This window comes from Centruroides sculpturatus, unplaced genomic scaffold (genome assembly GCF_000671375.1).
Source record: "Centruroides sculpturatus isolate CEXI.00-Female unplaced genomic scaffold, Cexi_2.0 scaffold1085, whole genome shotgun sequence".
Lineage (NCBI taxonomy): Eukaryota > Metazoa > Arthropoda > Arachnida > Scorpiones > Buthidae > Centruroides > Centruroides sculpturatus.
In genome coordinates, this window is record NW_019385453.1 from 103,409 (window position 1) to 116,694 (window position 13,286).

A 13,286-nucleotide genomic window follows, 5' to 3' on the forward strand; every position below is an offset into this window, starting at 1 on the left:
ATTTTAGGATTCCACTATCTATTGCCCGATGAGTGGAAAGCCACTAAAAATTAAAGATCTCATTCCCATACAGTTTATGCTAATACAAGATTCCGAACCAAAGTCTCTCATTGCTCGTAAAGTAAGTTGTTTTATTAATTTAAAGACTAACATCTAAAGTAAAATTGTTATATTGTAATGATAACATTAACTTATCAAAATCATACCTTTCATAATTTTCCAGCTTTGATTTATTTAAGATAAATAAATGTATTCAGTTTATTCATAAATCTGCTTCATCCTTAGCATTAGCTTTCGAAAAATGCATCATTCTGAAATTCTACATACGAATGTTAAATGCATTCTATGATGCTAACGTTTAAATTTAAAATATTCAATCCATAAAAATATATATATTTTAAAATGTGTAATTTAATATTGCAAAATTATTATTGAATATAATTAAGTACANCTTAAATTAATGTTTAAAAATCTTAATTTGATAATTTATTCTTACAATAATAGACTGACTGTGCAACATACCCATACTGTTTGTATTTATCCCGATGAATAATGCAAATGAATGTTAACGCATATGCATATAAAAATCCTAAAATTGTTTGCCCATATTCATAGTTGCCAGCAGACTACATTTTACCAAAAAAGTAGCCCCTAAGGTATAAAAGTTTGGCCACACCTGTCTTAGACCAACTCAAAATTTATCTTGTTTGTCACTACTAAATTTTTGCCATTCTTTATCTAGAAATCAGCATGATTAGTCATCATGGTGACTAGATTCTAGATCAGTCTTATCATGATATTACAGCAAGTTCTAACAAGGAGTTCTTTTTATTTGTTGTTTTTATTTATTTTAAATCTAAGTTTAGAAAATACTTAATAGTTTACCTATGTAATTCACTTATTATATATACATATTTTTTCTTTATCTTACAGTTTTTAATTTTTTATATGTTACATATGTACAGGTAACCCCCGTATAACACGGTACTTTTATAGCACGGATTCACTCTGACATGGTTCGAGAAATGGGTAAAATGACATGAAATGTAATAAATTTTTACATACTTAAGTATTAATAGTTCACGAAAATTATTATTTTCGTGAACTATTAGTACTTCAGTGTGTAAATTTTCTTTTCTCATCTTCATACACATGGTCCTTCGCGAAAATTGTTTCAATTTTGCCATATCTCGACGCTTCTGCTTCTGTGTTGCCAGATGTTTTCCCTTATTCCATAAGTGCTTATAACCATATAAGGAAAATTATAAAGATCTTTTAACTAGAAGCAAGCAATCTAAAATTACATACACTTTTTGCAAAAGGTAAAGCATGAATCTGAAAATAATGCAGAAAAATGCTCAGAGGATAACGATAACTTGCCAAAAATAAAACGCTCTCGGTTAATAGTGCTTTTAGTGATGACAAAGAAAACATTGTTTAATTTATATTAATATGTATCACTTAAGAAAATTTTAATAAAGATATTTATCTTAATTATGAAAATATAGTAGCATGTTTTTTAATTTTTGGAACCTAACCTTCCTTTTCGTACTAGTTCTTTGTTTCGCATAACACGGCAATTTTTTGGAACGTAACTACCGTGTTATACGGGGGTTACCTGTATTTTATTGTTCTGTTTTGCCATATGTTGTTTCTGTTCTTGTGGGGAGAATTGATTGTTTCATTAGGAATCAGTGTTCTCACGCTATATGCAGCAACATTAAATAATGAGTAAAATTCAATTGACTAAATTAGGGTGAAAGCAAACTGATAAATTTGAAAAGGTTTGATATGAGATTTTTACTATAGATAATCCATAATGGCAATATGGTCATATCTAGGGGTTACTTGTCAGCAGATATTGCATAAACAAATTCTACATAAATTTGTGCTTATCTCCAACATAATCCCAAGTAAACATGCCTAGACCAGATATCTTCAACCTATTCCTTTCAAAGCATATTTATCTAACTCACATAGCTTGCTGATGATAAAACATGTCAGTGAAAACATTTGAAGTGGTTCAAAGCATATAAACTTAAAACTATGCAACAAGTTGAACACTTTTCAGGAATACTGCCATTTACTATACATTTACAACTTGGAAAGTCAATTAGAATTAATAGATCTTGCTGCAAATGATTTGTATAAAAATCTGTTTAAAGAAGAAAGTTTGTTAAATTTTTAAATCTCTGACAGAAGAGAATTTTAAGCCCCTAGTTTGCTTGGGATATTTTCTATTTTTGTTTCTATGTGCTTTTGTGAACAAACCTTTTTTGAAAATGAAATACGTAAGATCACTATATCAAACATCAATGTCCAATAAATATGTACGGAGATTTTAATATTAGATTCCACAAAATTTATCTTTAATTTTGATGACATTTTCTGAAAAAGCAGTTGCAACCATTTACAATTAACCGAAAATGTTAAAATGTGTTTAAAATACTTTAGTTCAACATTTCTGGATATACAAAGCAAAATTTTATGCTATATTGAGTATACTACTAGAAAAAAATACATAAAACAAACCAGAGTACTCATAATAGTAGGAGTGTTTAGAATGTCAGAAGCTGAAGAAGCATGATTTACTGACTTAATAATTTGATTCAGTAGCAGTAGGAGGAGTGGGTTAGCATAATCATTTTATGGTACTGTACCATGCATGAAAATAGGAATCCTCATATAACAGTACCACAAAAAGAAGATTTTACTGTATTTTCAATTGATTAATTATATCTGGAGATGGATAGTATATGATGATACAAAAGAATGAATGGAAATCAATTTTCAAATTATTGCTCATTAAACATGTTCAAATGGAGTAACAATTTTATGGAATTTTTGTTGAGTGAAGATTTAAATTTAAAAGGGTTCGAAGTTTCATTTGCAGAACAGTAAAGTTGTGTGTGCAAGACGCTATTACTGTATTTTCACAGATTGATTGGCATGTCGCATATAACTAGGGGAGACCAGCATGCTGGTTAAATTGTGACTTAGAAATAAAATTAATCATACATAAGAAAAAACTAGTTGTTAAATAAATGTTAAGGAAACATTCTTCTGAGTACAATAAAATAGTAATAATGTAACAACTTAAAATTTGAAGGAAAGTTTTCGTTTACAGTGCAATAATACAATTAAAAGCTTATTGACATTAGTTGTAGTAGGAGTTAGTCAGTGTGGGCTTCACTTACAATCTACTTTGATTTTAAAAATAACACTTTCCTCTCAAAATTCACACAAAGTGGATGTTAATTGATGTAAATTGAGATAGTTTACAGTGAGTTTTTGAAATTTATATGTTTATTTTTGCATTTTTGGATTGAATTACAATAATATAAACATAAAAGAGCACTTTTGGCATTCCACAAATATTTTACATTATTAGAAAAAACAGAATGCTGAAATAAAACATATAATCATAGTTTTTTTAATCTAATGCTGATAGTTTCAGTTTTAGAATAAAAATTGTTTGTTTTTACATGACAAAACTTGTTCATTTTTTGTGTACTCTCTGGAGAAAGATGTACAGTACTACCTCACGTAAACTGGCATGCTGGCTTTTACCATACAGAAATATCTGATTTTGTGGTCTATGGAAGACCACGAAATCAGATATTTCTGTATATATATACTAACTGTGAAAATAGACCAACATGACGGACAATCTGTGAAAATATGGTAAATCAGATGTTTGATGGAATGAATGTTTTGGTTGTGCAGTGTCAAAAATAGAACATATAGGTTTTTGAATAGGCTTGAATTGAATGTTTTAGAGAGTTTTATTATTAGTTTTAATAATGGAAGAGGACCATTTTTTATTCTGATTGAAGACATTCCAAAGTTCCATGGGGTGGACTAGACACCTCCTTGGTGTCTAGTCCACCAATCTGAACATTGGGTTTAGTAAACCCAATGTTCAGATTGAATGTGGAAATGTTCAAGGTTGAGTTATAGCAGTGATTTATGTGTATGTTGAAATAATTGTGGTTTTTGTTGTATGTATTATTGTGGTGTGAGACTGTGAGAGACTAAATAAGCTTTGTTTTCTGCTTTTGTCACATCTTCCATCATGTTTGTTTTTTTTTTTGTTTGAAAAGCATAACTAAACATTTCTCTAAACATACTCAAAAGCTGGAATGGTTGATTAAAAACACTATCCACCACTCATAGCTACTTCCATTAAATATTAATCTGCTTAAGTAAAAATGTCTTTTTACATCAAATAAGTTACAAAAAATTTTAAAAACGGAACATTTCATATGTGCAATCACGTTAAAAATTTTTTGTTATGTGAACGAATGCAGTTTAAAAATTGATACATGTTAACTGACTCAAATACAATTAAATTAAATTAATTTACTTAGTCCATATAAAAATGGCTCTCTTGGTTGATGAAGACCCCTAAAAATGACTGAAAACTTGCATTTCCATTAAATTTTAATGTGCTGGAGTATGTACAGTACAAGTGGTAGGCAGTGTTTTTAAACATTTCTCATAAATTTAGGGTAAGAGATTTATAAATTGAAATTAGAATGCAAATTGGACTTGAATATAAAAATAACATAGCCATTTTTATATGGAATAAGTAAATTAATTTAATTTACAGTAGAGCATTGATTATCCGAATCAATTGGGGACTGGGCTGTTCGGAAAATTGATTTTTCAGATAACCGATTATATACGAAAAAATATATTAATCTATCCCATGTTGAAATTTGTTCAAATCCTGGCACGTCCTTAAGTACCCTCTCATGGTCATGCCAGTGTTGCCAGCTAAAATACGCACACCAACAAAAATAATATTGGAGTAGCCCAAGACATAGCCAAAAATTGCAGCGCCACAGCACTAGCGGAAATTTAAATTTGCCGACTGGAAAGCTTTTGATTAATTGACATTTCGGTTGATCAACATTTGGATAATCAATGCTCTACTGTAATTGTATTTGAGTCAGTTAACATGTATCAATTTTTAAACTGCATTTGTTCACATAACGAATAACTTTTAACCTACGTGACTCACATATGAAGTGTTCTGTTTTTAAAATTTTTTGTAACTTATTTGATGTAAAAAACATTTTTACTTCAGCAGATTAAAATTCAATGGGAGGAGCTATGAGTGGTCGGTAGTGTTATTAATTAACCATTGTAAATTGTATGTTCATAAAATAGTAGGAAAATAGCTATATAGAAGTGATAGAGGTTGAAAATATCTTGTAAATGTAATTCACAATAGAAACGTTTATACTTTTACATATTTTCAATTCATAATTTATTATGAAATAAACAAATATTTGATCAAAACATAAAATTTATTGATGTGAAATAGTGTAATTTATTTTGTTGTACATAAAATTATAATGTTTATATATTTTTTCCATAAAAATAATATATATTAATTTTGATTGTTTTATTCTAGCAAGAACTGTTGGAATTAGCAAAGGCAGAACAAGCTTCTAAAGCTGAAACATTTCTGAAGGATGAGAAAAATTTTACAGCTTTTAATGGTAAATCAGGTAAATAATTTTGTTCATAAATTTCAATAATTATTAGGAAGTAGTACAGCATAAAAGTAACATGTAGATATAAATACAGTAAATCTCCTGATAACTTGGATAAATTTTTTGAAAAATTGTACAGTAATTTAATTTTTCTTGTGAATAGAAAAATTATAATTAACAAGTAATTATTGACCAAATATTTAGGACAATAAAAGTTAAAAAAAATTCAGATTGATATATACAGTAGAATCCCAAATATTTAAGTCCCAATTAAAGGTGTTCCACGTTATCAAGGTAACTTATGAGCAAATACACTACTATTCTTATGCTGTAATTCATAAAAGAAAGTTTAAAAATGATAAACATCTATTACAAAATGATATTTTCTGTTAAATTTTATTATTTAATTTTAATGCGAAACAAATCATTTGTATTAAAATGTACCTACAAAAGTATTTTTTAAATTAAAACTATTGTATGCATTAGCTGTTTAGTAAATGATGTAAAAAAATATTCTTATATATATAGTTAAATTTGCTAAGTTATAAGAAAAAAGCTTAAAAATGCTACTGTGTAAATCTTTTATGTTCTTAATTTTTAATCCAAGATGGCTGTGGCCATCTTGGATTAAAAATTAAGTTTTTGGTTATATGAGGTAGTGTTGGTCCATCTTACTTGGATAATCAGGATTCTACTGTATTAGTAAAAAATATTACAAAATACGATTTAAGTGGTCTTCGAGGATACCAAATTTAATTAAATAATTGGTCCATTTTTTGTGAATGAAACAGTTTGTTAGTGCTAACATTATAAAAAAATATGATATAATATCTTAAAAAATAAGAAAAGATATCTTCAATTGTGTCTACTTGGCTAATGAAATTGTACATTTTGTACCATCCAAGTATCGCAATAAACATAACAATGGTAGGTTAAAATAACCAGACTTTTTATATGGTTTTTGTTTTAATATTTGTTATATCATAGTATTTGATTTGTATAACTACAAACCTTATCTCATGTATGGGTTTATCACACTGAGTGACCAATCTAATACATTTAAAAATTTTCTTCCTCTACTATACACAATTTAAAGAATTTTTAAAATGTGTTAGATTGGTTGTTCAGTGGGATAAGCTCTTTTGTAAGATAACATTTATAGTTATATAAATTAAATATTATAATATACTGTAATATAATAGAAGGATTAGAAGTATGACATAATCTAATAATCTGAATGTTTGTACTTATTTTTTGCCCAGGCAATGCCGGGCTTACCTGCTAGTTTCTAATATTTTTTTACTAAAAATGTAATGTATGTAATTGGCATGAGATTTTGACCTTCTATATATATATTAAATATTTAATAGTAACAAATATGTATAAAATTATATTTTTTGTAGATGAAGCCAGTACTAGTAAACAAAGTATTTGTAACATGAAAAATGGCAATGAGAAAGTTCTGCCAAGTTTTTGGATTCCATCTCTAACTCCAGAGGCAAAAAAATGCAACTTGAAAAAACCAGTTTGTATTTTATTAGTTAATTTCTATTTAACACATCTAATATACACAAGTACTAAATTGGTTATATATTTTAGGATTCCACTATCTATTGCCCGATGAGTGGAAAGCCACTAAAAATTAAAGATCTCATTCCCATACAGTTTATGCTAATACAAGATTCCGAACCAAAGTCTCTCATTGCTCGTAAAGTAAGTTGTTTTATTAATTTAAAGACTAACATCTAAAGTAAAATTGTTATATTGTAATGATAACATTAACTTATCAAAATCATACCTTTCATAATTTTCCAGCTTTGATTTATTTAAGATAAATAAATGTATTCAGTTTATTCATAAATCTGCTTCATCCTTAGCATTAGCTTTCGAAAAATGCATCATTCTGAAATTCTACATACGAATGTTAAATGCATTCTATGATGCTAACGTTTAAATTTAAAATATTCAATCCATAAAAATATATATATTTTAAAATGTGTAATTTAATATTGCAAAATTATTATTGAATATAGTTAAGTACATATTGGATCCTAATAGCTGGAAAAGTATAAAAGGTATGGTTTCGATGATAGTTGTTCCAGCATTGTACTTTGAATAATGTTAAGTTAGAAATTCAAAAAAAACCATGCTAGTAGCTACTATTTATACATTTGCAAAAGATGTATTTATTTAGTTATTTGAATATTGCAATGGATAGTTAATAATATTTGTCTTGTTTTGCAGTAAATCAAATTAAAATAAATGCAATAATTAACATAAATATTGTTTTCTTAATTTTTGGACTACTTTTGAAAAAATTGTCTACCTACAAATTCCCACTGTTGTCTGTCCTTTGAACAGCAAGGATCCATTCAAAACAGTAATTTCCACTGCAATTTAGTTGATTATTAAGATTATACCATCAAATATTAAATTAATTGATCAGTATTTTATATATAACAGAGGGAAAGTGTGGCAATCAGCCAAAAAAATGATCTCCAAGAGTTTTACATTTTTGTGCTTGGGACCTTGAAATGTCAAGAAATTCAATAGAAGTTGAGGGTTTGGTGTGTGGGGGTGGGGGGACATGATTTTGCTCACCCGCTTTGAAGCTTAATAACTCCAGTGCTTTTTTTTTTTTTTTGAAATTCTGAAAGTTTGCAGGGAATTATATATATTAGGGGCATTGATGCTATTGAATTTTTGTGGATAAAGTCCAGGATCAGAGTGTTAGGGTGGTTGTGTGTTAAACCTTGAATGATATATCACTTAATGAATATTTTACTGGTTATTAGCATTTACAGTTTTTACAAAACTCATCTTTACCCTCAAAATTAACTTTTTGCCATTTTATAATAATATAAAAATTTTAAAAATAAAATCTTGTAACAGATGGTGTCAAAAGATGATGCTATGCATGTGGCAGGATATGAGGGAAATACTGTATTTTGAGTCATTAATGTATTTCAAAAACTGAGTTTGTATAAATGTATACCTCAATAAAACCAACACAAGCACATAACAAGAAAAAGGAAAAATTTACAAATGTTTTCATCTATGTGAAATAGACATCCTCAGGTATATACGATATTGAACAAATGGCAACTCAAATACCTTGAGGCACTTGGAATTTATTGTGTGATTAAACAAGGAGTCGTTATTAACTTCAAGGAAATGGACACACTATCCACAGCATGGCGCACCATTTTTGAACTGGATTCCGCTGACATAAACTCGCCTTAATGAAAATTTAAATTTCAGAGGATGTTTTGATCATAGTAATTAACATTAAATTAATTGATTGTTTATTCGTTTATTGTTTAAATAATATACATATTTTGAAATTGTATCCCAAACATATAAATTTTAACGTAATGTATTCGAATCACATAATCAATTTGAACGTTCAAGAAACATTCTATTTTTGGTTAGCCATTTGTTTGATATCATATATAACTGAGGATGTCTATTTCACATGGATGAAAACGTTTGTAAATTTTTCCTTTTTTCTTGTTATGAGTTGTTGAATTCAAATAAATTGTAAATGTTATTTTATACTGCCAGCAATTGGAAAATTTTATTTCCAATTGCTGGCAAACTTCAACAGAAGCATCAATATTTGACAAACAGGAAGAGGATTATTTTGTCACGTGACAACACCAGACCCTACATCACAATAGTTAAGAATTAAGAGCTTAGATGAAAGTTTTCCCCATTACCCTTGACCCCAATTTGGCACTTAGGACTACCACCTCTTTTGATTCCTTTAAACTTTTTCTGTAACCGATTTCAAAGAAGCTATCCAAAATTGCATAGAAATGTTTGAGACAAAATATTTGATAATTTTATAAAAGACAGGATTATTTGTGGCAATCTAATACTTTAGATTTTCTGTGTTTATGATATTCATTATAGTCCTTTTTTGTAGCTAGATTGCAGATTATTTATTTTAAGAAAGATATAAAACTAATAATAATTTTAAAAGGTTTTTGAATATTTTTTTACAAATATTTCTAACATTTAATTTATCCTTCCCAGGCAAGATACAAATGTGCCGTCACACACGACGTCCTCAGTAATTCCATTCCCTGCGCAGTATTGAAAACATCGTAAGTACATTTCTTATTTTATAACATTGCTAGAAAAGATAAATGAATTACTTTACATTCCAGATGATTATAATGCTTAAGTTTAATTTGAATAATTTCCATGTGTAAATACAATAGAGCTGAAGCATTATTTGATATTTTAATTATAATTTTAGTTAGATTTTTTTAGAACATTGTTGTACTGTATCTTTAGAATAAATAATTTTTAAGGAAGAATGGCTTTTACTTTCATATTTAAAATATATTTTCAAAGTAGTAAATGTGCACCAAACCTAATAGTAGATGGGGGGAAATAAATGGAAAGTTAAGAAAAACCAAGATTTTCTCATCTACATATTTTATTATTAATCCATTAAAACTCTTAATGATGGGTTACATAAAGTAAATAAAGAAGTTCACTTCAATTACTATGCAATTAGAAATAAGTCAAAATCATCTAAATTATACAAGCTCTAAAAATTGAAACTGTTGGAATTATTAGTAAAGTTTACAATATTTGGCAATGAATGCATAAAACTCATATAATAATTTTTGTGTTAGTGTCAATAATAATAACTTTACTTATAGAATACTTTATCTACTTTAAGTATTTCGATTCTCCTCTGTTAATGGTGTATTGACTTGTATTTTTCATAATTATGAATAAAGTACGATTGTAAGAATTAAACAATTTTCAATATGAAGCAATACAGTCTGGAAACACCTGTAACTGATAATATTTGCAAAATATAAAAAATTAGCAAAATACCCTCCATGCACAATTATGGCTTGCTTTTATGTTCAAGTTGTGTCTTGAAGCACATATCTGTCTATAGACGAGTCATTCTTTAATAAGAAGTACTACACCTATGTCTCCCACAAAATTTTAAATTTTTGCACAAAGGTAGTGTTCAATCATATCATTCTATGGACTATAATAAATGAGTTATGACTAATTGAATATGGAACTACTAATGGTGGATGAGTAATATGGTAGTTTGATCTTTTCTTGCTGTTGCTGCTCCTTTCTTCTCAGGCAGATCAGTACCCATTTGACCACAGGCATGTTTTTAACCATCCCATGATATTTATCTCTTCAAATAACAATTGTGTTGGTATTTTAACCACTCAGCAGTGAAGAATGGATATATCCGTCAAGGGCAATCATGTGGCAGTGGTGAAGGACAGATATATATGTTATATTCTTTTTGGGGTATCACCAAAAACTATCGCTTAAAAAATTCACCTAAAAAATGAATTATGTAACAATAAAAAAAGACTTTTCTTTACTAGACATAACTGTTTACAAAATTTTTTTTCTGAAATGGTAATGAGAAAAACATGCGGAAAAGTAGTTTAAAAATTTTCTACGTTTATTCTCCACTACTGGAGGTAGAACCATACCTGACAAGTCTGCTGTTGAAAGATTAATGAGAAAATTTAATATCAACATTAGTTACATTAAATTAATAATTATATCAATATCCTTAAAACTTTAAAAATGACATAAGTGTTTTTGTTTTTAAATATTGATGTATAACCAGTAAATCAAAGAAGTAATCTCATGCAGTGAGCTTATTTTATTTATTATCATCACAATCAAGACAGTGGCATGAGTATATTCTCAGTAGTAATTACTTTTGGCAGTTATGTTAATATTACCAAAATATACTTTACTTGAGAAATGGAGAAGCAGTGCAGAAATAATAATAGCTTTAAATCCATAAATGGTGTACACATAAGCATTTGCAATTAAGGACATATTTTATAAATCTGTTTTGATCATATTCTATGGCATCACAGACAAGACTGTCACTATAAATGTGGAGGTGCTATGCAAAAGAAAACAAATCCACAAAAAATCAAAGTTGAGTTTATAATTGACTTTTTTTCTTCAGCCTCATTCCTATCTACTGTTATAGTCGGTTTCATTTAAAAAATATGCATCCAACATATTTGAGCTTTGAAAATAAACATTCTGTGCAAAAAAGAACATCTCTTTACATGTGTTCCAAGCAGAACAAAACATATCCATTGCAGTCTGCCTCAGCCAATGAAGAGCTATAATTGAGTCGCATGACTTCCAGAATGTAACGGGTGGTTTTTTTGTTGTGTCATTTTGTTGTTCCGTTGGAACAGCGATTTTGATGTTAAAATGTTTATTAGTACACATTTTATTATACAGTGTATTTCAGTGTTATAATTGAGTGAAAATGAATGAAGATGGTTTGATAAGTGTAGAAGAAGGCAATGTTCAATCTACAAAGAAACCTAAAACTGTTGGCGTACAGGCAAAGAAGAAAATACAAAAATACAGTGCTCCTTTGGAATTTGAGGAGCCAGTCAAGCAACTACCTGTAGAACACCCTCTGTTAGCTACCAAGAAAAAAGACATTGAATCACTTTTAAATGATGAAAGTTTTTCATGGTATAAACAAGTGTTACAAAACGGAACCAAGCTTGAAGCAGATGACCCGGAAAAAGAAGAAAATAATGGGAACCTATGCGATTGTTTGGGAGAAGACATTTATTGTTCATCCCTATTTTGTAAAATGCCATTTTTTTTGATAAGTCAAAGTAGTAGCCACAATAACAAAGTGAAAAAGAATGTAGTGGCCAGACAGAAGAAAACATATCCTAACATAGTTCATGCAAAAAAAAAAAACATATCCACCCTGTCCAAGCAAAAAGAAACATGTCCATATTTTAATGTCATATAATTAAATTATTGAAAGTGCAAGAGAGTGCAATCTCTCTTGTACTATCCAGTTATCATTCTTTCATACCTCTTTGACATTGAGAAATACCATTAAGCTTGAAGAATTTTTCTGGCAAGGTACTTTAAAACTTTTACCAAAAAACTGTTTTTCTCTGGTGCAGCCTCATTACACCACCTTTCATTGAAAGTTAAAGTGATTTTGGTGTGTATTGGTAGCCTGACCTAAGAATTTTGTATGTAAATCCTTACTTGTATGTCTGTCCCAAGAAAAAAATTTTCTTTACTGTTTATTTCTCAAAAAGAATTCATGTACAGACTTACTTATTTTACCTGACATGGCTAATTAACAAAATAACATGCAACAGTGGTTTGGTAACTAGCTGTGTTATTTTTCAACTACCAATGTTACGTTATATTCTTGAAACGATGCAACCATGTATTGCTAGCCTTGAAGTTTAAGTTAGCAATGTCAGATCAGACTCAACTTGTCTTTCCATACTGCTTTAACTTTAATAACAAAAATTTCTTTTTGTTGTCTGCTTTTTTCTATGTTCTCCAACTATGAGCAGACAAACCTCCACTCTCCAAAAACACTTTCTTGTGTCTGATTTCCTTATTATCTGAATCTGAAAACAATTGTCTGCACTTACGTTTTCCTGTTTGCATTTGTTAACAGATGAATATTTACAAATAAACATACATCACTCATGATTGTAAATTTTTAAAATTCTTTTAATATAGTTAAATGCCAAAAAATTGTCCATGTTAGAGCAGAGTCTCTACAAGCTAGCCAATGGCAGCAAATGGATAGCTTAATTTTTACCACTCTGCAGTGATCGACGGATATACCATCAAGGGCGATCACGTGGCACTGGAGAACATCTATATCTGCAAAAAAATTCACTTAAAAAGGAATTATGTGACAATAAAGAAAGATTTTTTCTAGATTTTTTACTTGACTTAACTGTTTAAAAA

The 13,286-nt window shown here is 28.7% G+C and overlaps 1 protein-coding gene across 1 annotated transcript in view; it reads left to right on the forward strand.

The window, feature by feature from the left end:
- The window catches only part of LOC111639150 (nitric oxide synthase-interacting protein-like), a 127,441-nt gene that overhangs the window by 102,693 nt on the left and 11,462 nt on the right, over positions 1 to 13,286 (forward strand). Inside the window, exons 6-10 of the mRNA XM_023384942.1 lie at positions 8 to 121; positions 5,423 to 5,519; positions 6,908 to 7,029; positions 7,104 to 7,217; positions 9,543 to 9,613. Of these exons, the coding sequence (XP_023240710.1) occupies positions 8 to 121; positions 5,423 to 5,519; positions 6,908 to 7,029; positions 7,104 to 7,217; positions 9,543 to 9,613 (518 nt within the window). The remainder of the gene's footprint in view (positions 1 to 7; positions 122 to 5,422; positions 5,520 to 6,907; positions 7,030 to 7,103; positions 7,218 to 9,542; positions 9,614 to 13,286) is intronic.